The sequence below is a fragment of the Syngnathus scovelli genome, chromosome 18 (assembly GCF_024217435.2).
Source record: "Syngnathus scovelli strain Florida chromosome 18, RoL_Ssco_1.2, whole genome shotgun sequence".
In the NCBI taxonomy this organism is placed as follows: Eukaryota; Metazoa; Chordata; class Actinopteri; order Syngnathiformes; family Syngnathidae; genus Syngnathus; species Syngnathus scovelli.
In genome coordinates this window covers 7,073,085-7,099,820 of record NC_090864.1, presented here as the reverse complement: position 1 = coordinate 7,099,820, position 26,736 = coordinate 7,073,085, and the positions used below count along the sequence as shown (strand labels likewise).

The following is a 26,736-nucleotide window of genomic DNA, read 5'->3' as shown; positions in this document are numbered from 1 at the left end:
GCCATCTCGTTCGAGTCGGTCGATTTGAGAAGAAAGAGGAAAAGGGCAGCTTTGATGCTTTATATCGCCTTTCACACCCTTTGACAGGATGCCGAAACAATTGTAGGGTAGCCCAGCTCAAAGTGCCGAGCGAGTCACAATGGCGTGTACTGATAAGGGGACGGGGACAGCTCACTTCCACAAGACCAAAAGCGAAACGAGACAGGATCACTTGCCAGATAGCTCAGATCCACTCTTTGGCTTTCACACTTGATACATGATCAGGATGTCCAATTTTGGCCTGAGCCAGACAGGCACCAAAACTAGAAGGACGTAACCGTGCAATGGGTAGAAGTCTTTTCAAAGACTCTCCCCACCCCCAACTCTGTCATGACATTGAAGATTGCGTGAGACTTAAAGACAGTCATATTTCCTTTCAGACAAGCACGTTTGACACCGCCTACCAAGCCAGAAAATTGCCAAATGGCCTCGAGCCCGCCATTGCGGGATGAGACAACAGCGATACCAGGGGGAAATGCGAAAAGGGACTTTAGATGCTCAAGGTCACATTTGGAATCCTTCGGTGGAGCTCGCCAGAGTGCCCCAAGTTAATAAGCAGGCAGAGAAAGGTCACTTCCGGGAGGCCTTCAAATAAGAAAGTGGCAAATGAAAGTCAGCATCATGGAGGACAACAACAACCTAAGTTTGCCTTCTCCAAGAGGCTGTGAAGCCATCCGCAGAATAGCGGCGGCGGCACGTCACCTCATTAGCGCCTTGACGTTTCGGCTGGATGCTGCGGGCGAAACGCATGCACGAGTGTCAAAAAAGCAGATACCTGTGCGTAGCGAAACCTCGGATTAGTCCGCCGCCTCGGGGCCGCTATCTGTCTCTTCCATTTGCGCCGCCTCACAAACCCGAGTTTAGAGCGCATACAAATGTGCTAAGCAGTTGTATCGCCCGCGGTTCCTTCGACCGGGAAACAAAGAAATCATTCACGGAAATATTCATAGGAGTACGGAACTGCAAGTCTTTCATGGCTGCTGTAGACCAGAGATTCAGGTCTAGTGTTCAGAGATGGGGCATGACCAACTTGAGGTGAATGCATGAGAATTAGTTCCAATTCCCGGGGTTGGGGTTATGGTTCAGGTAAGGAACTAGGTCAGGTTGGAGATTTTCAAATTTTCTACTAGAAGGGTCGGGTAATGCGGGAAACTAGTAAGGACTTGAGTCTCACCTGACGGGGCTGTTCCTGCTGTCGGGGTCCCGGGCCGTGACGGCGCCCACCTCGGTGCCGGCGGGCGAGTTCTCGTACACATCCATGATATAATAATCCAAAGAGAAGACAGGCGCTTCGTCCACATCCCCGACGGTAATTTTGAGCATGGCCATGTCTTTGAAGGAACCCAGGTAGGAAAAGCGAGGATCCGTGTGTGTGTTGGTTCCCTCAATGTGGAGCGTGTACGTCTTCTTCCTCTCGTAGTTTAATGGCTGCCGGGGCGAGAGTGAAGCTTGAAACGCGCTCAGCGGATTGGGGAATAAAATCCAAAGAAATTTACCTTTTTGAGGGTGATAATTCCCTCTTTGGTGTCCTTGTCAGTCCCGATGGAAAACATGTTGGCCCCTTCCGAGTTGATGATGCTGTACTTGGTGTCAGCGTTGACGCCCAGGTCGTCGTCGTTGGCTTTAATCTTGCCCACCGGCTTCCCGACCTGAGCCGACTCCGGGACGTACTGCTGATAATTTTCTGCGGGTGGAGATCGGAAGTGACAACGGGGTTTCTTTGTCGGAGCATCTTGGGACGACGTACGTACTTTGCGGGAACTTTGGCGGGTTGTCGTTGACGTCGGTCAGCGTGACGTTGACCACGGTGGATCCGGAGAGGCCGCCGACTTGGCCCGCCATGTCTTTGGCTTGGATGACCACGATGTAATGTTCTCGTGCTTCCCGGTCCATGTTGGCTAAGGCGGTCCTGATGGTCCCTGCGACAAAACAGAACTAGATTGTCAAATCCCGCTTGCAAAATCAAGAACTATCTGTCACTTTTCAATTGCTGGAATTCAAATTCACCTATTTATTTATTTAGTGGTCCTCACTCACAGATATTCTGTTGCATTCCGTACAATAAAGTCCTGGTGGAATTTCAAAGGTGCATCTCACCGTTTTAGCGAGTGTGCTCTGCTGAGTGCCTTCATACTTTCAGTAATTAGAATTGAAGCACAAGGATGATCAACAAAAATAAATGAAATACAATCACTGCAGTCAGCCGCCTTCACCCTTTCTCGGAAAGGCTTTTTGCCTCGTGTTTCGTGACATTCGATGATTGTTCAGCATTGAATGCAGGACTTTTTCCCCCCTTTTTATTTTTATCTTTTTCCCCGTGGCTCACATTTAAAATGACACTAATGTACACGTGTTGGAAAAAGAAATCCTTCCAAGAGAGAAAGTGCAAAAAGCTGACGCTGCCTTGATTTAGCGGACGCAATAAGTGCTCTGTTTGAGGCTTTTCACGGCGAGATCCTTAATTCATCTGCAGCAGGTGTATTCACGGCCTCCTTACACTCGCGTCTCGGCAAACTCGAACGATAGCTGTTTGCATTGGCTCCAGGTCATAAATGTCGAAACCATGTCAGTCCCCCTTTTAGGATCCTTTTTTTCATATTATTCCTTTTGTGAGCTTGATATTACCCATTGACTCAATCCCAAAATGATGATTTTTGTAACAAATACCTTCTAATGTGACATTTTCTTCTATTGTGCATTTGTTTGACTCATTCAGGATGGAAATGTCAACATCCGCTCAATTCTGGCATCCTTTTGAGTGTCTGCCTGGTCATTTTTCATCGTAATGGAGGATGTATTGTGTGTTTCATGTCTCTTAAGAGCATGTCATTTTCCGCATTATGGTCTTCAAAAAGAACAGCTATTACCTCCGCTCAAAGGACTGTAATTGTCGTTCTCTCTCTCTCTCTCTCTATCTTTCTCTCTCTCTCTCTCTCCGCCTCTTTATTTATTCCACCCCTCACAACATTATAATCACAGTGCGGCCATGCACTCCAGAAGTCTGCCGACCTAATTAACTGCATGCACAGTGACCCATGATCTCATGGTTTACACTGCGTCACCAGCTGGCAGGATCTCGACCAATGATAGAAACGAACACGGCCATTTTTTGGCATTACCTCCTTAAATGGCACTCACAATCTTTCTTGCCTCCAAAGTACAAAACCAAACATTCAATTAGACCAGTGGTTCTTAACTTGGGTTCGATCGATTAATGTGTAGATTTGTGATGACGCATATCTGAACTAATCTCGCAAAGGCAACAGCAGAAGTCAGTGTTGTGAGTTCATGCATGGCTCATTTTGTGCATCAGTAAAAAACATCTACCGTATTTTCCGCACTATAAAGCGCACCGGATTATAAGGAGCACCTTCAATGAATGGCCCATTTTAAAACTTTGTCCATATATAAGGCGCACTGGATTATAAGGCACACCTTCAATGAATGGCCCATTTTAAAACTTTGTCCATATATAAGATATATACATTTGCCCCGCGGGCTGGACTTTGGACACGCCTGCTGTAGTGGCTCAATATTGGTCCAAATATAAGGCGCACCTGATTATAAGGCGCACTGTCGGCTTTTGAGAAAATTGGAGGTTTTTAGGTGCTCCTTATAATACGGAAAATACTTGAATTTGAAAAAAATAATTTTATTTTTCACTTAAGAGGAGTTCAGTGAATCCGTATATGAAACTGGCAAGGTTCGGTACCTCCAACAAGGTTAAGTACCACTGAATTAGAAGAACAAATTTGAAAAGTTCCAAATGCTAAGACGCAGTTGGATCCGCACACATTCGAGAATGGGAATGCCAAGAAACAGCATGGCCTCCCATTAATTATTAGCTAACAGCATTGGAAGTCTATTCGTAGCGAACTGCGGTTTTACAAAAACAGCAGCAAATGCCGTCAAGAAATGGACATCGATTCTGCCAGCCGTCACTTTTGCTGAACAAAAAAGCGTTTCACTTTGAAGCGGAATTGTGCCACAATGCGCTCTTGTAGTTTTCACAGAGGATGGAAACAAGGTAACGTGAGCTTTGAACTCACTGATGCCGCCCACAAAGTCTCTGCCGAGGGCCGTGGGTTCATTTAGAAAATAATTGAGAAGGAGCCGACTCGCTTGAATCGGGGCCAATTTGACGTAGCGAGGTGGTTAGCCTCTTAGCCAACCTCCCTGCTCTATTAACGCTGATACCATCACGCCATCCACCTCTTTGTCTGGCTGCAAACTTCTAAAGCAGGACAATCTCCCGGGTGAACAAAAAGGATTAGAGGAGATTACCCAAGCGCCCTTCAATCTCCGTCTTCGGGAATCCCGGCCCGTCCAATTCCACGTTATCCGTGGGTGTTGCGCCCTGGCGGCTAAAGCGAGATGGCAATCAAAGTTCTTTTTTAGCTTTACCCGATCGAGGGCTCGCATGGTTTGACATCGTTAAAAAAAAAAAGTTGGCTGATTGATGGCACGTCAGCTCGATGCTTGAGGCAAAGTGTGGCGGCCTCCATCTGTGTCAGATCCTTCGGTAAACTTGTACGCCGGCAAATCCCAGATCAGCAGAGAAATTAGCCTATTTAGGAGGCGGGAGGCCTCGGGGAGGTGGTGGTGGTGGGGGGGTTCTCCGAGAAGAGAAGATGAGCTTCTGCCGTGAGGAAGCGCACAAGCTGATGACCGGCAGCTTCAGACGGATGTGATTGTGTTTATTGATCATTGTGCAAGTTGCCTTGCGTTCTGGGTTGTAACTTGGAATGAAGACCGAGTCAGACTTCATGACTTGAAACCAGCTCGAGTCGGGCACAATCGTGCTGAGCAAACAAAGCACTTCCTTAAGGCCAATTAGCAAAGAGGCTACTAGCTTGTTAGCATGAACGACAATAGCTACTCCATATGGTGGGCAATTGCTTTAAAATTACATTTTGACAAAACAAAATTACACAGAATGTCTGACATGGCAATAAACAAAACTATGCAAAGCATCTGCGACATTTTTTAAATTTTAATGAACGTCACAGTGAGGCAAGAACATCTTTGTGACTCAGCTACATTAAGAAACACGCGGCCGGCTAAATGAAGACGTATTACGTGACAACGGAGTCGCCGCAATGCAAGTGTTTTGGTGAGATGAACCAAATCTGGATCAATATTGGGTGCAATCATTTTCAATGCTGGCTTCGAGCTACCACAGCACCAAAGTCATCTTTTCAACTGGAGCCTTTGGATGATGTGGCTTCTGATTAGCCTTCAACCGAGTGACTTGTTTGAAAGTTATGTTTGCTATGACTTGAGCTGAAGCTTGAGCCTTTTTTAAAGTTGGATCAACAAGCAGGCGGGACATGCTCTGGTCCATCAAATTTCAAAGCGGACCAAGGCGAGGAACGGGATGCCACGAAGAGGTCGCGTCAAGATGAGAACAAAGTGGCACGCAAGCTCCACTTCCTCCTCCGCATCTTCTTGTGTACTTCCATGCGTGCTAATTTGAGGGATGAGGGTGGATGGCCAGTGGCGAAAACAACAGGCTACTTGTGTGTGTGTGTGCGTGCGCAATGTGCAGCTGGCCTTCCATCGCGTGCCCAGTCTCTCGCACGCCACCAGCGAGAATTACGGTTCGGACTAGTCGCTGAGTCAGCGCATGCAAAGGAGTCATGGAACGCGATGACTACGCATGAGAGGTCGGTCAGGTTGATTCGGAAAAGCACCTCTTGTTTCTTTGTCGGCCAAGCTTTTCCACTTTTTTAACGACAGACATGACAAAGAGGCAGCTTGGTGCCGATGCCTTTTTTCACATCGCACCAGTCGGCGGCCACTTAAGGACGCCATTTACATTTAATCGCTTTTCCGCGGCACAAAAACATCTTTTCAGGCTCCTGCTGCGACACTTTTCGCCACTTAAAAAAAAGACAAAAAAAAACATCTGCCTCTCAGGCTGGAAAAGGTTCTTTATATAATTATATTTATTATTGTGGTGCTCGGTGTAGCACTGCAGCCGAGGTCTCATTCTGAGCTTGTTTTTTTTAAAACTTTTTTTCTGATAGAGCTGGCGGCAAGTCACAAAGTACAAATAGTTTTCTTACTGGCTTCAATTTTGTACTTTTATTGGCTATTTCTTTTTCTGAGGACGCTGAACCTTTTCTCCCTGCATTTGAGGACACTCAATGCTCACACTCTAATGAACTGTTTACGAGTATATCTACTTTGGTCTGAACACGTTTGTACTCTTGAGCTAGCGTACCTGTTTTGGGGTCCACGGAGAAATATGGCTGCCCTTGGAGGATGCTGTAGACGATGCGGGCGCTGTTTCCGTACGTGGGGTCGTCCGCGTCGGTGGCTGTCACCTGCAGCACTGACGTGCCTAAATGAATAAATAAATAAATAAATAAATAAATATATAAATAAATGAATAAACAGAAAAATCAATCAATCAATCACTCAATCAATCGATCGATCGATCGATCGATCGACCGACCGACCGACCAACCAACCAACCAACCAACCAACCAACCAACCAACCAACAAATAAATAAACAAATAAATAAATACATAGATAAAGATAAATAAATAAACAAATACATAGATAAACATAAATAAATAAACAAATAAACAAACAAACAAACAAACAAACAAATAAATAAATAAATAAATAAATAAATAAATAAATAAATAAATAAATAAAATGGACTCTTGCAACACTACATAAACCTGTTCATTGTGTCCTATTTGTAATTTTGAAATGCCAAGACCAATTTTTTTTTTTTTATTTCGTCCATCAATGGTTTCCAACAAACAGGTTGTTTTCCCGCCAGAGTCGTTTTCGGCCACTTTTATTGAGCTAAGCGCTAAAAGCGTGATGTAGCCAAGCAGCCATTAGCACGTGAGCTCACCCCGGAAGACGTGAGCCGCCCCTATGTCTGCATCTTCTGAAAGGCATTGGAGACGCGCGATTAAGAGCAGCTACTGTCACGGAGATTAGCATTGGGCGGGGATGGGGAGACGCAGCTAATTACCTCCCCCTTCACGCCCCTTGATTTCCTCCCTTGTGTCATCAGCGGCCTGCCACCGCTTCGGTTAGCTTAGCTAGCATGAAGCCACCGACAGTCAAGGGGAATCCAACGGGATGGGGGGAAGCAAACTAACAAGTCACAAGCAAATGCAAACAAGAGGTCTCGAGCGCATGGGGTGGAAGTGGTTGCAACGTTCTGAGCTGCTCGTTCCTCGACCGCATCGCCAAAATAGTCTTGTCGAGTGTCTGTTTTGATAGTGAAGTGACTTGCCACTGGCAGAAGGATATTACGCAAGTCTTGAATCGTTCTTGTGAAGAGTAGAGCGAGAGTCAAGGTTGCCAACAGAGAAATGAGATTTTGCTCCTGGATGCCCAACCCAACCAATCCCAAATTGATGTTGGCGCTGCAATTTGTTTGTGGATGTTGACAAACGCATTTCACACGAAAAGAGTCATTGCAGCATTTTTTGCTGCGAGTTCACACGAGAGCCGCTGTCGCCTTGTCTGCATGAATACACATGAGAGCGCGCTGCCACGTATCGACTGTATATTAACAGGGCGCCGGCGGCTTTGTTGATGTTTGCATAATTAATAGACATTTGTTCGGCGTGGCTTCATTTCTACACTGCCACTTGGAGCAGGAAGATACTGGCCACATCATTAGGTACACTTACATGTTTGAATACACTCATGGTGTGCCTCAAGGTTGCGTTCTAAGCCCTCTTTCAATACAATCACCACATTTACAGAATGTTCCATTTCCTGGCGTCCTCACATAATATAACAAAATGTACGGCTGTCATCATAAAGACACCCGGCAAGGACTTTACTTCAACAGAATTGCCATCAGACTGGTTCAGGATTTTTTTTTTTATCATGACTGCATTGTGAGCACAAAAACTTGCTATGCAATGTGTGATCTAGACCGCCACGGACAGAAGGACGATTTAAAGGATTTGCGGCACAGAATAACAAGAAATAAAAGGTCTAGTCTAGAGGAGGCATTCAGAGCATGCCGTCGATGCACGAAATTCTTATTTAAAAACAAAACATTCTCCTCCGATTCCTTCTCAAAGCCCTTAAGAAACATTTTTCCGCTTTTCCTCGCTGTGTATTTTGAGGCTGCTTTGCAGGGATAGTGGCAAGTGCAGCTTTTAAAAATTCGTACAACGTGCGACGCCATTCACTGCGAGGCGATGAAGCCGCTGGACCGAGAAGAGGACCTCTTTTGTTGGCCGCCACGAAAGAACAAAAGGAGAATAAAAAATAGATGCGCTTGCCACACCAGGCATGCAAGGTGGGGGCAAGCTTTTCTTGGACTTCCTCGCTTTGTTAGAGTGCTTTCCAAAGGTCTTCCCATTTGGGAGGCACGAAGAGTGGCTGGCCAATTACGTCCCGCAACGGCTTTCAGCTCTCAAACTGAGTGCAAGCATCAACAACTACAGACGGGCTAATGATTTGAATCGGAGCCAGACTCACTGGAAGTTGACACATTTTCAGATTTGCGACTGGAGGCAGACTTGAAGAACCTGAATTGCAGAGGTGGCAAATTCAGGTCCAGAAAGTCAAAAATCGGGTAACGACTTATTTGAAACTACTATTCCGAGTTACGCAACAATCCATTTTCTGTTGACTTACCCACATCGGACATTTCGGGCACGGTGGCGGCGAAGGGTCCGTCGGGAAACTGCGGCGCGTTGTCGTTGATGTCCTGGACCTTGATGATGAATTCCGACTTTGGTTCCAGCGCCTCCTCAGTGTGGCGGTCCAGGGCCTGTGCGTGTAGCACGTAGTGCGACTTCTTCTCCCGGTCGAGGCTCATGGTGGCGTGGATATCTCCCGTCACCTCGTTGATCAGGAAGATGGTCCCCGCACCCTCGCCGCTCAGAATGTAGCGCACCGTTCCGTCGCCTTTGTCCGAGTTGGAGTGAAGCTGCAAGGGGAAGATAGAATGACAAGCAGTCCGGGATGCACGCCACCTTGCTAGCATAAAAGTCTGCCCGGCTCAACTTCAACTTGGAGGATGAGAAGTGTTTTGATGGTTCTGAAGCTCCAGATTACAAGTCAAGACTCCAAGGGCTCATTGAAGCTCATTCACTTTCTGCTCCTACCGTCAATTTTCTCCTCAAATCCGACGTTCTTACAGATGATGCTGTTATCGACTGAATTGCTTTTAGCTAAGGACAACCACCAGGACTCAAGTTTGTTTTTATTGACATCAGATTGGACACAATTGATGCCGAAGTCACATAATCCAAAGAGAAAAGGCACAAAAGGGTTGATATCCGTTTTGAAATGACACACCGGCCTGCCCGTTGTCCTTATATGGGCAACGTGAGTAAATTTACTTATAAAAGTGAGCAGCAGCTGTCACGGGGCTTACAACTGGCAAGTCGATGGATTTGGGAAGACAGGTGTGAAAAATTTGCCGTTTAAAAATGCCACACGGACTTCTCTTCCTCAAGTACACATTTACGAGCAACGTTTTGGATTGTCAGGCGAATGTGGCCGTTTTCTCTTCAAAGTGAAATAGAGAGGGTTCAAGTGCTTCTTTTGTACTACAGTGATCCCTCGCTACTTTGCGTTTCGTTTATCGCGGCTTCACTAGATCGCAGATATTTTTTCCAAATTAAAAAAAAACATTTAAAAGTCAAAATAAAACTTCTAAATGGAAGAAACGTGTCTAACCTTTAGGACAACGTAGTATTGCTCAAAAAGTTCGTTTACATTCCTTTAGAAATCCGTTTTCGCATGTTAGCACGATCCCGAATTAGCATCTTTCCGCTAACTCGTTAGCCTGCCCAGTACTTCTTGTTGGTGACCGTACTTTGCGGATTTCACTTATCGCGGGTGGTTTTTGGAACCAATTATCCGCGATAAACAAGGGATTACTGTATGTGAGAAGGGGCTCTACAAACTTCCTGATTTCAACAAGACAAGAAATCTTTCTTGGGGGTTTTAGTGTTCATAAGACACCTGGCAACTGATTTTAATCATGATGAAAATGCAAGAAAGAAATTATTTAAATGAACCAGTGTGAAGCCGCATTAGTTGCGTGGGTCCCTTTGCTTTATTGTTTTTACGGCGTCAACTCAGCGGCACCCCGCAGCACCTTTCCGGCGAATAATTCTGCTGACGTCGAGCTGAGACGACACTGCTCCGTACTCGACTGTCTCGAATGCATGCAGACGATCCTCGGGGAGTCATGTCAGGGGGCTTTATTGAAAAGTTGTGCTCTAATTGATACCAAGAGGATGAATGCATTTATTCCCTAAACTGTCTCGAATGGGGGCGGGCCGCAGAAGGCCCATGGGCCGTTTTTTAATTTGCCAAGATGCGTCAAGAATTGGCATGAGTACTTTGACCACTTTTTAATGAAATTATTTAACATAAATTAAATACAAACATTCAATATTTTACGTTTTGAGGCTTTTTGGCATTTTAATTGAATTCATGGAGCTAAATGGATTATAAATTAAAAAACACAAAATGATTTCTTTTGAAAACAAATAAAGATTTTGACATTTGAACTTTTTACTCATGTCCAAATACCCCGGCCCCCTCTGCTTTAAAAATGCAACAAAGCCTCGGAGCGGCAAAGTTTGCCTGCTTTCTATTTGGACATGAAATATGTGGCTTTTCAAACATGCTGGTGCATTTCTCTTCCTGGTGGCGCTTTTGGCTCCTCTCCACGCACCTCCGTCTCATCCCTAACGAGCTTCCCGCGAGTCTTTGGAGGGCCCGGAAAATAAACATTGGTGCGGCCCGCGTAAATTATTCATGGGCTGGAGATCAAACTTGAGGCTTCCTCACTCTTTGAAAGGCACTTAGAGGCGGAAAGAGGGGAAGGCGAGCGAAAAACAGCAAGATGGTGTGACGGAGGGCCAGATGAGAGAGTAATTACCACTTTGGCTGCCGGCTAGGCTCAGCGTGGAGGTGCAAACCAGGCGGTGCCTCCAAGGCTGAGTCACCTGCGCACCGTGGTCATGTCCAAGCAAGTGGAAAATAAAGGGACTACACGATAATGTTAGCTGCCTAAGGCTAGCTGGGTCATGTTACATTGTGTTCCCGACAAATAAGCAAATAATTATGCTCACTGACCAATGCTAACGGTATGCGAACTCAAGTTGAATGAGCGGTGTCTTGTGGTTATGCTAGCTGGCTAACGTTACAGTAACATCCTCGCTTTTCTTGGGCTAACTATGTTGGCTAATGTTGACTGCTGAACTTCCTCTTTTTGACTTCAAGTGTGTAAGCTTGACTTTCTTTTCAAATTGGGAATACGGGCCCACTGATGAGACTCCCCCCCAAACCAGAGTTATTTAACAAGTAAGGAACATTAGCACTAATCATTCGCATTAGTCATTACAGCTAGTCATTAGCGCCAGTCATCATGAGCGGTGGTGCGCTGCGTTCTCACAATTCCCCAAAAGCGCACTTATGAGTCTGACCTCACTGTGCTTGTTTACGTCCTTAATCACAGTTGAAAGCAAAATGGACCGGCGGCTAACTTTCTGCCGCATTCTTTTAAATCCCGCCGATCATTCGCCCGTGCGGGAAGCCTGACATGTGGGTGATTAATTTTGCTCATGCGGAAAATTTCACAAGTGTCCAGCGGAATTTTATTAGCTTTCAATGGGGATATAAAGTCATTGCAGAGAAACAGGAGGAAATAAAAAAGGGAACAATTTGACCCAATACAACAGGATCTATTGGAATTAAGACGGAACGATGACTTTTGATTAAATTTGGCCACTATAACATCTCTTCGCAAATTTTAGTCGCCTCAAAATGATGATGACGAGATCAAATCCTCCGCGACCTTCGCTTATCCGACTTCCTTCGCTTCAAACTTCGCTGCCAAACACCCGGCCGGACGCTTGTCGTCATCTGCGCTTCTGATCGATGCCATCTGTCTCATCCACGTGCGTGGTGAATCTACTCTGCGCCGGCCGCCGTTATTTCCTCTCGTAAAGCGGCATCATCGCCAGCGCCTCAGTCGCAAAAAGGGATAAGTAGGCTATAAAAATGGCCGATCCAGGCTTACGACTCAAAGTCGACTCAACAAACTGGATTGCTGGACAACAACATATGATTGGGTAGAATTGCAAAGCACTTGGCCTGTAAAGTGACAATTTAAGAGGCGTCATTTCAGAGTCATCATTCAAGAAACGCGACTACAAGGCTCACACTTGGATTTTGTCGATCATTTTAACCAGGGATGTTTGATACCAAAGAGGGTCGATGATGATTCACAGACGAGTCAAATGACCGCAGTTAGAGCGCCACTTTCATGATGTCGGAGTTTTTTTTTTTTGTGCCTGGCTGGTTTTTTCGCGGGCCGCATTGTAGTCATAGCTTCTTTCGGAGGGCCATTATGACTGTCAACCCAAATAAATGTATGAGCACTCATATACAGTAAAAGCGACAAAACAAACTGACAAATAACTCGTTTTCAAATCAGACGAGTAAAAACTGGTCAAATATTTAAAAAAAAAGATATTAAAAGTGAAGACAATTTGCAATTCTAGTAATGACACAAATTTGATGCACAATTTGTCTTCGCGGGCCACATAAAATGATGTGGCAGGCCGTATCTGGCCCCCGAAACTTGAGTTTGACACCAGTGTGCTATAGGGACTCCCAAATTCTTTGGAAATATCCGATTTTGCCACCATCACATTTTCTTTGTTGCTCAGATGTCATGCCGTGGCGTGTTTATTAAGAGTAAAGAAAAGGGCAGGGCGAGCTTTTTTGCGGATGCGTACGATGTCTTAATATTTGCAATTAGTACCTTCACTTTTGATTTATTTCAGCTCTTCCACTTCGCTCAAGAAGATTTAATTACTTGCTTTCCACGTCGATTGTCCGATCGCCGCCTCTCAATCGGCTGGCCGCCGTCTCGGCGGCCGGCTCGCAATTGATTCGCCGCCCTCATGCTAAGCCCGGCCGCAAATGAGCGTTTGTCCGAGGGTCACCGAGAGGACGGACGAGCGCGATCGTCGTCTGGCGCTTGCACTGACGAGATGAGTCATCGTGTCGCCATAATGAGGTTGTTACATACTCAGTTGTGTTCCTATCGCCACCAGACAGAAGAAAACGACGGCAAGCCTTCATTCTTCCCAATACGTTCTCAGTTCTGAGTCTATGTCCAGTGCAAAAGAAATTTTGGCACATGAGAGGAACATTACTTAGTGCTTGATAAGATAAGAGATTCCTTTAATCGTCCAATGGGGTATTTACACAAACGGTGGAGCAACACATCCAGACAGGCAAAAATGCAATTTGGTAAATATGCGTGCGTTTACACGGGGAGGCAAAAAGTGTGTGCACAACTTTGAAGATGTTGCCTGCACGATTTTACCGTCGCTCAGCGGGCCGTCACCAAGAAGCAAAGTGAAGCGGCCATTCTGTCAAGAACATTTTTAATCCCCACGAGGCGTCCCCTAATCCCCACTGACACCTTTCGGGGAGGCCGGATGCATTTGGGGAATGACAGCTCCGTCACCGAGCTGGCGTGTTTCGGTGTCGGGTGGATGAACCACGCTGGCAGACGTTTCTCCAAAAAACACACAGTGGAACTGGCAAAAGTGAAATGCTAAATCTGCCTGCTAAAATGAATCATCTGGGCAGAAGATAAACACGCAGAGTTATGCCTGGATTTGATTTTGTCTTGTTGGGATTTAAATTTTGTTTCAGTGTTGCTAAAGTAACTAAAGTCCCGCCGGGTGAGGTGCGTCGCCCTCCGTCTTGTCTCGTGTTCCTTGCCGAGGAGGTGCCGGCTATGTTTTATTCATACGTCTTCAAACGCGTTGCCCTGTGACAGAATCAGGCAACTGTCACATCGCGGCGTGTGCAAGGGGGGCAACGCAGCACAACACAAGAAGAAGAAGAAAAAAAGTACTTGTGTTTTGGCTGCGCATATGGAAACGTCAGGAGGAAAAGGAGGGGAGGAGGGGGAGGAGGAGGAGGAGGAGGAGGCCCTTGTTCCTTGTCGCAAATCTCAGCTGGGCGCCGGTGGCAGCCCATCTTCTTCAACCTTTGAGTTTCTCCGCAACAACAAAGTGACTCGCGAGGACTTGATGCGTTTTGCGAGAAGAAAGAGAATTTCAAATCAGCGTTTAGAGGCTGGATGCACAATGCGGGTGGGTGTTGATGAGGAAATTCCCATTTCCACTTTGAGGCGATACGAAATGTATTCAAATTTTTCCTTGCACATCAAAACCGCTGACTGTAAAGTCGAGCGGCGCCATTTGTCGGCCCGAAATTTGCCAATCATTGACGGAAATGCGTATTCGCCTTGGAAACAAAAGGGCAAACAAACAGAAAGCTCGGCTTTTTAGCCAAAGCAATCTTTGGCTTAATTGAGGGTCCTCCTGCCCCGCAGGCCACTCAAGCGGCGGCTCACATCGTTAGCTTTTGATTTCCTCCCGGTTTTATTTGCGCTCACCATCTGGAGGCCTCGTCTATGTCAACACGCATGTCAAATTGATTCCTTAATAAGGTTTGCTCTCAAAGTGGCTCAATCGTTTTTTTTTTTTCGACCTCACATACGTGAAGCCTACTCGCAAATTAAATTTGGGGTTATCCTTTAGCTAGCCCGGCGAGCTAACATAAAAAAGGTTGTTTACTATCGGAAGGAACAGTGTGGTGAACAAGGTCGGCAGTCTTCCACAATGTTTTTTTTTCCGGTGCTGCGCCGTCAACTCTCGGGAGTGTGATTGCAGAGTGTTTTGGGAAACCGCAGCTTGGACTTAGTCAGCGAGCGGCAGACCGCAGAGTGAGTTGCAGAGCCAGCTTGTCGACGCTCGCGGCATGTTAAAAAAAACACAAGACAAAAAAAAAACTCACAGTGGCCAGCGCTGACTCAGCAAACTCCAAACCTTGCAAGCCTTACATCAAAGCTGAGATGAATATGTCGCGTTTGTCCTCGTTTTTGGAACATTAGTCAGCAATCTTGTCAGTCGTGTTTCCTTTTTTTTTTTTTGGCAATTAGCTGAACACGGGCGGACTGATTGGCCAAAATGTCAATTCCATGTCCTCTTTTTTTTTTTTAATGGCTGTAACCACTGTGGGCTTTTGTACGGCTCGTAAGTGCTCTGGCAAAGCATTTGTGGATAAACGTGAATAAACCTGCTTCATGTTTTTGATGTTTCATTTAGTTTTTGGACTATTCACAATGACCTGGCAATTATTTTGGCTGGAAGACCATTAGGGCGATTTGACTCAATGTTGATTACTGAATTAAATTGGCTTGTTGCAGCCAACCTGAATTTTGTCTGCTCTTCCCATGGCGAAAAAACAGGCTTCCAACTTCCTTTGCGGCTTTCCCCGGCTGGCAAAGGACGCTCGGCATCCGTCGATTCAATCAACAGACTTTTGAGGCGCAAAGTGATAGTTGCGGTTGTTGCCAAGCACATGGTGCCGCTTTTCTTTCTTCCCCGCTTTCAAAGCGTGGAATACAGACATATGTGCAATGGCTGTGCTGTCTCTCCGGCTCTGGCGGCGCAGTTGAGGGGATTAGCCTGCGCCTGAGCGCCTCCAATAATGATCAGTGCAGTGGAGAAACACATTTTCACATTTGGGTGAAGATAAGGGCGAGCAATCTGCAAAGCAAGAGGACTTAAGCGACTCCCCGTGGTTCGCCAGCCCGAGTCAGGAGCCGCTGCCACGAGTGTCTTTCTAGCTCAGCTGCGGACAACTAGGAAATGACATTCCGAGCGATGTCGATGTCCTCTGCTTCGTTTGCCAGCAAGAGTGCAGCTATGACTTTGTTTCCCGGGTTCTAATCACGTGGAGGGGCTACTTCATTAATCACGCGGAATAAAACATGGCTATTCTGCCGCTCGTCCTAATGACAAGCTTGACAAAGCGGAGTCGCATTTCCATATCACAGGACGAGAAGAAGGCGGAATATGCTGACAAGCTACCTGAGCACAGCGTGCGGGCCACTTCCACAAAAAACAAAAGACGTCAGCGAATCGCAAGTCTTCTGGTCCTGGAAATAAATCTGCCGAAACAACTCACAAAGCACTCGGAGCTGTTAGTGCAGGATGTACGTGTCGCGATTGACAATTCCTGCATGGTGATGGTGACAACTGGCTCGTAGACGGAGAAATGCCTTGTTAGTTAGCGTAGCCTTGTTAGCTACTCAAATAGATTCAAGCTTTCAGGCTTACCTTTCCGACGTACTGCTCCTCTGTCCCCATGTGTTCTTCCAAAACAAAGAATTGGTTCCAGATCCAGCCCCGTTTGGGCCTGTGGTGCACCTCCGTCTCCCCGTTGGCCAGTTTGCTCTGGTTCCGGGCCAGCGCCCTGGTAGGCGGGTGATGGCTGGCCCCGTGGGCCCTCTGGATGAAGCAGAGGAAGACCACCAGGACGGGGTAGAGCCCACCCGTGCCGCCGGCTATCCTCATGGCGGCGGCGTCTCCAAAGATTAGCCCGGCGCTCCCAGAGCCAAATTTCCGCGCGGCCGCCACCGCTGCCCGACTCTCCCAAGGCAAAACTTTAAATCCCAACGAGGAGAAGAGCGGTCCTAGTAAATCCAGGAGAGGGCATGGTCCAAAAAGCAGAAGTACTTTTTACATTATGGAATTTCCCAGATGACGTCAACGGTTAATCCCAGACGGCATTATGGATATCCTGCGGGAGAGAGCAAAAAAAAAAAAACACACGATTGCTCATCCGAGTCTCGTTCAAGTCTCGTGGACCGTCTCGAACCCGGCGCGGCGGTATCTAGTGAAGACGCCCGAGATCTTGGGTCTCGCTGACTGATGGCTTGTGGCCAAGGTCATTCATCAGATGCTCCCTGACGCCACTCTATTAAAGGTAAGGCGCCAAGGCTGTTGATGTCTGCATCCCATAATAATGGACAGTGACATCATCAAACGGCATCAGTAAGCAAAAACTACAAATCATTGTCAGTAGAATTTTGTTGATGCAGAATTTGTTTTGATATGGTAATTCTTTGCTTCTGTTGGAAAGATATCGTATAATATTTATTTTGTCACGACATACAAATGTCGACTGCCACGTAATTTGCAACCGCCACACGATGCTCGGCGATAATGGCTGAATTATTTCCCTGTGTTTATAAATAATTCATATATGTGTTGATTAGATTTCGGTTTAAACGCCACGGCTAATCCCGCACGACACTTGTTAACGACGTTAAGGAGGCGCCGCATCGCTTGTTGAAGGCCCATTTGCCGACGCCAGCTGCGGCCCGACAGGAAGGTAAATTGCGTTGGATTATAGCGGCCGGGGATAAACACTCAACACGTGTAATCTGCGTCCGGATTGTCGTCCGCAAAGGTAGAGCGGCACCCAAATCCCGACTTTTGCCCGCTAATCCGACACCCCGCGTGCGGTGGAGAAGACTTGATGAGACAATTAACGCTTTCTGGGATGGCTGGAAGAAGTTTAGGATTTTTTTTTGCTTTTTCATTACAGAACTTGATCCGAGGTGTAACATCACACCTCTGTTTTGCTATTCTGGGGCATGTGAAGGTGCACCCTGTGGAGAAGCGTGCATCTTCTCACATGGCAGAATGACATCTTCAATAAATAAACAAGCAATTTTGTGGAAATTTTTTTTCAATATGGCTGCCAGTGAAGGAGTTAAGATGTTGCAGGAAATTACAGCCCGGTCGAGCGTCTTATCTCCGTGTCATTGTCGTTTGAACTGGACGAAGGATGGAATGAGAAGGGAGTGGATGCCCCTCACTGGCTCTCATCATCCTCATCCTGATCGCCATCGTCGCCCTCGGCCATCTTTGAATTAGTGCAGGCGCTCGCTGCTTCTCCCACGCCCCATTACAGAGCGCCGGCCTCGCTCCAATTACACCGCCTCCACTCGCTCTTGCGTGTCGAGTGCCAGTCGGGCGGCCATTGACAGGTTTGATCGGCGCCGTGCCGCGCTACGTTGCTTGCTCAAAACCGGAATTTGCAGGAAATCAGGTGAGATTAAGATAACCAGACGAGACGGACGTCTTTGGGGTTGGAATTTCCGGTTTCCAAATCAAGCCTTCCAATTATAGAACTACAGTTTGAAGGTTTGGAATTAAAATTTCAAGAGAGGGTTGTGATTTGGATCAGCACTAGGACTTTTTTTTTCCCGCAATAGATCATCTCCATTGGCTCCTACTGAGCAGCGTTACAGAATCAGCACGTATTGAAAATGGATACGCGGAATCCTCGTGAAGAGTTTTTTTTTTTTTTTTTTAAATGATGATTTCCTTCCTCAAGTGATTTGTTGATAATTGCAATTTTCCGCCTTTGCTGCGTTGGGACGACACTACCAAATAATCCAATTTATTCATGCTCTTAAAAAGGAAATGAAACATGTAAATCATGAAAATGAGCAGTTTATGCAATAGTTCTCACTCTCCTAGACCGGTGCTGAAAGTGATAAACACACACACGCACACACAAACACGCTGGACACGTCTTCATGCTTCAGAATGGCGAGCAGCTATGTGCTGCGGTTACATAACGACGGCAAATCCTTTAAGAGCCATTTAAAAGGCCTCAATTGCAATGAGAGACACAAAAAAGAAAAAAACACAACGAGGCTCATCTCTTAGGACATTAACTATTAATGCAGCGCGTCGGGCTGTGTCTCACTTTGCATGTTTGGAAAAGACACACAAGCTATAAAAAAAACGGGGAGGGGCAATTATGCAGAGAGAAAGCGAGGAGGCTCATCAGCAGCATGCGCTGTTTACGTGACACTAATAGTTCCGTGTTCGAATGGAGCCGCCACGTATTGTTTACATGCTGGCGTCATTGATCATCGGTCAGCGTCGCTTCGGAGCCGTATCGACCCGACGGCGGATGGTCCCAGGGACTCCTTGGTTTAGTTGTGAGAAATACAAAAGCAATTGACGTGAGTTTGCATGACTGACGTTTGCCAGAGAGACAAATTCAACAAATTGTATTATTTGTCACCACGTCAATCAGAAATTGCCAAATTGAAAGCGCCGCCGGAATCCATTGACACCGGAAAGAGGTGACGGGCGTCTCCGCTGTGTAGATAGAAGAAACGCAGAGAGGTACAAGTCCATTACGCCTCATTCTCGTGACGCATCGATCCGAAAAGAAACTGACTCCGGTAAAGCATTGATGCGTTCCGCACGCTTCCCACGATGCAGCGACCCAACGGGGCACGCCCATGACTGACCCATTAATGCACAGAACCAGCGATTCCCCGAGAATGAACTCCAGAATGCAATTCCAACACAAAAAAAAAAGCGTCACGGCGCAGCTTGGAGATCCCCAGACAGCGTGCTAACATGTCCCCTTTTGAGCAGAGACATGAAAGCCATCGACTTGGACAAGTGCTGCCGCTTATGCCTCGGCAGATTTTCCCAAATGATTCAAACCTTTGATGTGGTTGCGACAAAATGGGAAGAGATAACCGCCGTGTGACGTGACGTGACGTGCATTCTCTGGTGGTCTTCTTGTCCGCTTTCCATATAGGGAATCAACGGTTGAGCTTTGGTGGCTGAAGATCTTCTTGTCAGATTGCTTGACTCCGTTCTGCCTGACAACAGATTTTGGGCTCGCTGCTACCGAGACGACTCAGCGGGAGTTCCCCGTCGTGCTCTTTCAAGTTCAACTGGCCCCTTCCGGTGGTTTGTCGGTCTACCAAACTACAAATATGCAGGGAATTCCCGCCACTGATTTGATGACCATCTCAATCTACTCACAAATTTTCTCTGTGTGTCAGGACTGTTTAAGATACACAAAATTAACATTAGCCGCTAAGAATAGCAACAGGTAGACGTCGCCAGCATGGATCTCAGTAGGAGGTAATTGACGATTTTGAAGCCAGTCAAGTGAAATGAATTTCTCATGGCAGCTCGGGCGCGCAAGCTAAACTAATGGGATAAGCGCGCCGCGACACCGGCGTAACATTTCACCTCCCACACGTCACCGGCGCTCAGCAAGTCTCCACTCTCCAAGTCCACTCGTCCAACTCCATCCTGCCTCGCCTTGGTTAAGCCTAATAGGGCTCTAATTAGCTCGCCGGCCTTTGCAGACAAGGGAATGTTCACGGATGATTATATCAGCGCGCCGGCTCACAAAAGATCTCCCACCGTCACATCGTCAAAAAGGCCGAGCCGGGTCGAAAGGGCCGCTCGTGTCAAAGACGATTCTTCTCTGCAGATGTATAGTGTGAAAAGGAGAAGCAAGAAATGAGAAATGGAGGCCATCTTGCTGATTGACCCCTCAGTGCAGATCTTAGTGAGTTGAAGATGTGGCGCCAGTACGTGTGCTCAAATATTTGCTGATCGTGGCGACATGAGCAGCGCTTGGCCGCCATCTTGTGGCGTTTCCGTGCCAAGGAAATTAGTCACAATCTTCTTGACACATCAAGAGGTAATTCAAAACTTTTGGGGCGATGGGGTGTCAATGACACAATCAATTGATTATCTTCTACCAATGACATCTTTGTACGAGCATCAGAAAAGTCAAACTGAACGTTTGGAATCCAAAAACTAAATAAAATTGCCAAAATAATTCCTCACTCCCCTCATGAATTTGCGTGAATTCCCACGATTTTGTCTATTCTAACAAAAAAATTTGCCAACCAGCATTTTAAAGGCAAACTGATGGATTGGCAAACTCACACATGAGCAAGCTGAACAGAGAAAAGTTTAAAATTTGGGAATTAGTTCATCTTTGTAAATGAACTTACTAGTGATGCTAATGCTGGCTAGCATGGCTGCCTGATTGACACATGAGAGAGTGAGGCAATTGTTAATTTTCTTTTCCATGATTATGATTTTTTTTTATGAATACAAAGCAATTAAGGCTCGAGCTATGAAATCAAGCCTTTTATTGCAAAACCCTAACCCAACCCATCAAACCCAACAATTGTTATGCAAATATTTTGAATGCATAAACCTCTTAACAAAACGCTGTTTGCGCAGGCATTGATTAAATCTCTATTACGTGACTAAAAGCAACTGTTCCGATTATTCAGGTGGGATGGATGGATTTACCGTCACGTGTATCTAAAAATCACACCCGTTCCTGCCATTATATTGAAATTTTCAGCATTCACACAATCCTAAACATTACATAATATTTTGTGCACAGTGCAAATCAAAGGTGCGATTATGCGATTTTAAAATGATTGTTCTGCTTTTATGTTGTCAATGCCATCTTTGAATTCTTTTTTTGCCTTAATGAAAAGCCTCAACCTCCCTTACCGACTCTTTGCAAAGGTAAAATTTGCGATGTGATGCGGGTGTACCTAATGGAGTGTCCTGTGTGCGTGCCGTGCGCATGAGTGTCCGCGCTCTCTGCGAGCGGCGCACATGTAACACGTTCGCCAAAGTCACCAAACTCCTCTGCGTGCTGCGCCGAAACGCGCACGAGCGAGTGGAAGCCAATCAACGTGACATTTACCGGGGACGGCGGTTGAGCGTGCGCGCACGCGCACGCAGACCCACTGAGGCGTTCTCTCCTTTGCAGTGGAGGCTGCAGCATTCACTCACTCACTCTCTCTTCTTTGGTTTCATGCAGCAATTGACGTGGGACATCTTCCAACTCCCGACGTGCACGCGCACAAGCAACCAAGCACGCGAGCAACCGCGGTCAGCAGCGCACCCTTCGTTCGTTCTGACACACGTACGCGCGCGCGCGCACGCTGAGGACGAGAATGAGGGGCGTCCGCCTTTATCATCATGAGGTGTGAAAAGTGCGCACTGCCCTCCTCATCCCTCAAGTTCTCCCGCGCAACATTTGGGTTTTATTCCCAGACATGCACGCGTATAAAAACTTGAAATATTGGGAAAATAAACTTACCTCAGCGAGGTCCCGCCTAAAAAGCCAGAAGACGCCCCCCCTCAGGGTATTGTCCATCACCTCCCTGTTTGCGGTGGTCCTCTGCCTGGTTCCCCGCGTGTGTGCGCGCGCGGATGGCGGCTGCGGGACGAGCGAGTCCAGCCAGAGGCTCCTGCGGCTCCTCACTGGTCGCCTCCCGCGTCAATCGGCGCTCAAGCCCCGCCTCTTTCTCCCTCTCCTCTCCTCTCTCCATCTCACCTCCTCCTCTTCATCCTCCCTTACCTCTTCCGTTATCTCCTCCCTCATCTGCTCGTCGCTTTCTCTGTTAACACGTGATGATATGAGATAGTGATCAGCAAGTGATATGTTATCCCTTTCTAATTTTCCGCACGCTCACACACGCACGCACGCACACACAAAATCCAATTTGCAGACTTTTAGGGAAACGCTCCGAAACAAACTTTTTACACCGAGTAGCACCTCAAGGAATAGAGTAGGCAAAAATACAGTAGCGTAGTGTGCACAAGTGTTCACCAAAAAGAATTTTGGTTTATTCTCGTAACGTGTGATTTTTTTTCATTGACTGCGATGGCGGACCGTGATGTGGACAAAAATTACTCATTCAGGGAGTGCCCGCTAACCTGACTCTCTTCTTCTCTTTCTGCGAGCATTTCCCAGCAGTCTACAAGCCCTGTGGCACGGTGCTGCTTCTCACAGGTCAGTTGTGGTACTACAACTGCTGTAGATGGTAAAACACTCACCGCATGACAAAAAAAATTGTCTGAGCATTTACTCAGCAAGTGGGTCTGATTTAATACATGAAGGTTTCTGCGTTGGTCACATCTACAAAAAGCGATTGTTGGTCTACTTGCGCTTCAATGTTTTGTTATTGCTAAATAAAAATCGCATCCCACCAAGGTATCTATTTCTGTGGAAGAAAATAACCGGCTGTGACAGATACGTTGACAATTCAATGGCGAGAAGATTAAAAAGCAAACAAACAACCCGATCCAATCACGTACGGACGCGACTGCCTACGGAGCTTCTGTTCGCGGGAAGCGTAAACAGCATTTGAAGCTCACGGCTGGCACTCCTCGCTGATTTCCAACAACGCCTCAATCGCTGACAAAAACACTTCCCTCCTTGAGCGTCAACATGTTGGGTGAGAACGACAGGCCGGGTCTCGCCGCGTGGCCGTCTGAGCTGAAAACTTTGTCGTACTCTTCCTACGCAAAGCGTGACAATTTTAGTATTGCGGGAATATAGAAATCAGCACGCCGTCAAGGTTGAATTCTGAAATTGTCCCATATCAATGCAGACTCGCATAAAAAAAAAATGGACGCAGGTATGTAAGAGCGACAGGAAAATCCGACAAGTAGCACGAAGCCGCCAAAAGTTGCGCGGATTCAAATCAATCTCGACTAACTCGGAAATGTCGGCGCCATTCTCAGATCAGGTTGTGGTTGTCCGGAGAATCTGCTCTCAATGACAAGCTCACATTGTGTTTGTCGTAGTGAAAGATGGCTCACTTCCTGCTCGCCTTTTGTGTCTACTCAACAACCTCAACCGGCACGTTCTACTTTATAGATCTTGTCCACCACCAACCCCTCCCTCCCTCCCTCCCTCCCTCCCGCCTCTCCGTAATGATTCCCCCCATCCTCTTCGCCTCCATGACGCATCGCTTCTCCATCCTGTTGATTTCTCCTCCACGGTCTAATTGATGAGGGAACACTAACAAGTTGCCCTCCCCTCCCTGCTCTCCATCATGCTGTTGCTCCTTAAGGACCTCGCTCCCCCCTCCCTCCCTCCCTTCCTCTCCATCCTTCTCTCTCTTCCAGGGAGGCGTTCATTATTCATGGAGTTAGTCTTCGGATCCAGCGAGGCAGAGCAAAGGCACGGCCGAATTCACGGGTAGACTCAACAGCTGGCCTAAGGCGACGGAGGCGGCTCGGACACGACTGGCTGACTAATTGATTGACGGCAACCGGTCGGACGAGCAATGGAACATGAACGCCCGCGCTTTCTACATGGCTTAATTGGACTCTCAAAGAGGGACGGAGTAAAACGCTAAGGTTTTTTTTTTCACCAGGAAATGCAAGTGCGGTTTCTATATTGTTGACATCACTTTCCCTGACCGCCGCCACTTCAATTGGAGAAGGGGGGTTGACGGTTGCGCATTGTTGCCATAGCAACACGCACAACCGGATTGACAAATTCATTCAAGGATCAGGCCAATGCCTTGTCTAATACAAAAAGGCTGCGTTGGCGTCTTTGATGTCAAGGAACTGTGCCGAAGTGAGGACAAGAGTTTTGTTTGGCGGCCTTGTCCAATTCGAAAACAGCCACTTCCATTCTCCCTCCCCCTCCTCCCGCCGTTATAATCTTTCCTGCAGCATCTTTTGCGGTCAGCGCCAGCTCATTTGCAGTCCGCCATTTTCTGCAGTTTCAGCTCTCGTTGCGATTTTCCCGCCGTCGACGTTCCCGTTCTTTATGTCGGCAGGTTAAATGGGAGGAACTTGCCGAACCCGCCATTAAAAAAAAGTACAAAGCTCTTGAATAAAGGCCGGCAAAGGCTCCGTCGAGAGGCGCTGAAGTGCTATTAGAACAGTAAACAAGCCTATAAAGGCGGATGATGGTACTAAACACGCACGGATCCATCCCGCAGATGATTTATTAATGCACGCCAGGAGATCTCACTCGCACAAGTCCTCCTCCCCATTAAGGTAAAAAACAACAACAACAAGACCGGAAAGGTTAGCCGACTATCGATCGCAAGGTTGCTCCCGTGATGGTTTCCCTGACGACTTGTTGACGACAGCTATGTAAATCGCAGCCGCGGGGCTAATTGCCTCTGTTAGCCCGAGCGGACGCAAATAACTTGTTACTTTCCATCGAGACCAGAAGAAGGCTCCTTCAGAAAATGGCGGAGTCTTATGGACATCAACTGAAATTATTTGTAACCGTTGTCAGTCTTTCGAATGAGGTGCGTGTGGGAGGACGGAGGGGAAGGGTATGGCGGTGTGTCTACGGACGATTCCCGCAGCGTTGCCAGAGGCGGGAGAAGGCGGGGGGTAGGCACAAGTCTCAACATTTCCCACCATTATGTGTGCGCTTGGTGAGAGTTTTGTGATCCGCTTGCTGTGAAAATGTGATCATGGCTATGCGGACTGGTGAGAATATTCGATGGGGTGAATGGTGTTTGTGAATTCAGCAAGGGTGGACAAAATTGGGATTGGGTTAAGATTTTTAATTTGGGGTCTAGGGATTGGGTTAGGGTTGTATGTTATTGGGTTAGGGTTGGGTTTTAAAATTTAGTTTAGGGATAGAGTGAGGACTTCATGTTGTTGGTTCAATTCCAGGCTAGGGCGAGACTTGGGTTTAGAATTATTGGTCAAGGTTGAGGTTTGGGTTCGACATCTGGTTAGCTCTGTTGTTTGGCCATCACAATGTAGACAATTGGATGGATGGATGGATGGATGGATGGATGGATGGATGGATGGATGGATGGATGGATGGATGGATGGATGGATGGATGGATGGATGGATGGATGGATGGATGGATGGATGGATGGATGGATGGATGGATGGATGGATGGATGGATGGATGGATGGATGGATGGATGGATGGGGTTTTAGGTAGGTCGGTAGGTCGGTAGGTAGGTAGGTCGGTGGGTGGGTGGGTGGGTGGGTGGATGGATGGATGGATGGATGGATGGATGGATGGATGGATGGATGGATGGATGGAAAGATGGAAGGATGGATGGATGGATGGATGGATGGATGGATGGATGGATGGATGGATGGATGGATGGATGGATGGATGGATGGATGGATGGATGGATGGATGGATGGATGGATGGATAGATAGATAGATAGATAGATAGATAGATAGATAGATAGATAGATAGATAGATAGATAGATAGATAGATAGATAGATAGATAGATAGATAGATAGATAGATAGATAGATAGATAGATAGATAGATAGATAGATAGATAGATAGATAGATAGATAGATAGATAGATGGAAAGATACTTTATTGAATGATGGCTATGTAGACAATTCTTGGTGGTTGTGAAACTGATGGCAACTCTGATTCTGTACGGGTGAATGCGATGGTCGGCTGCCATTTTTCTACGCCCAGAGCGGCTTTCGTGTCATCAGCCCTTTTGAATCATTGATGAGGTCGATCGTGTCTTTTTGCAGCAAAGCATGAAATCCAAGTCGGACCTCTGACGTTCCGATCGGGCCGAGTGACCGCGAGGCACCGAGCGAGCCGCCAGAAGAGCTCGACATTTGATACACAGGGCGGGAAGAAGCAAGATGGATTTGATGTACTTCATATTTCAGAGCAAACGATGGAGCTGCTCCGTTGCCGCCTTGACAACTTTTCACTTTTGCCCATTGTGTGAAATGGGAGCGCAAAAGTTGAAATTTATTCGCCTTGATATGCACCTTTGTAGCCTCGCCGTATTCCGCCTGCGCAACCGTCTTGGGCCGTGGAAAAGTAAAGTGATATTTATGGGCGAACATTATGGAAAGTCACGGGTCAAACGCTTTGGCTTCCCGGCAGATGGCGTTTGCTGCCGGCTGTGTCCGTGGCTCGACCTTAGTCGCGTTCTCCTCACCTTTTCACACTCAATAAACATGACTAGGAACAAAATACCACGGTCATTTAACGGCTGACAAAAATCCCGAATTATTCCAATGACGTACGGCCATTTAAATCGGGATTTTCTTTGGAGCTTACAAATGGGCTTCCGTTTATTCCTTCGCATATTTTCTTGTCCGTGTACCCAAGTTGCTAACTTCTAATATTGACAGACAAATTACGTTTTACAGACGGAATGGCAGGTCCAATAAAAAAAGCATTGCGATTAATGGATGAACATAACGAAAAGTCACG

The 26,736-nt window shown here is 46.9% G+C and overlaps 1 protein-coding gene across 2 annotated transcripts in view; it reads right to left on the bottom strand.

Moving 5' to 3' along the window:
- LOC125986117 (cadherin-18) overlaps positions 1-26,736 on the bottom strand; it is an 80,538-nt gene that overhangs the window by 10,211 nt on the left and 43,591 nt on the right. Inside the window, exons 3-9 of one of the 2 annotated variants that reach the window (XM_049749542.2) lie at positions 21,851-22,151; positions 16,213-16,675; positions 8,672-8,966; positions 6,266-6,385; positions 1,791-1,958; positions 1,536-1,723; positions 1,214-1,467 (exon numbers count right to left, since the gene is read on the bottom strand). In XM_049749542.2, coding sequence (XP_049605499.1) covers positions 1,214-1,467; positions 1,536-1,723; positions 1,791-1,958; positions 6,266-6,385; positions 8,672-8,966; positions 16,213-16,449 — 1,262 coding nt within the window. In that variant the 5' untranslated portion in view covers positions 16,450-16,675; positions 21,851-22,151. The other variant, XM_049749544.1, reaches the window with a different exon arrangement.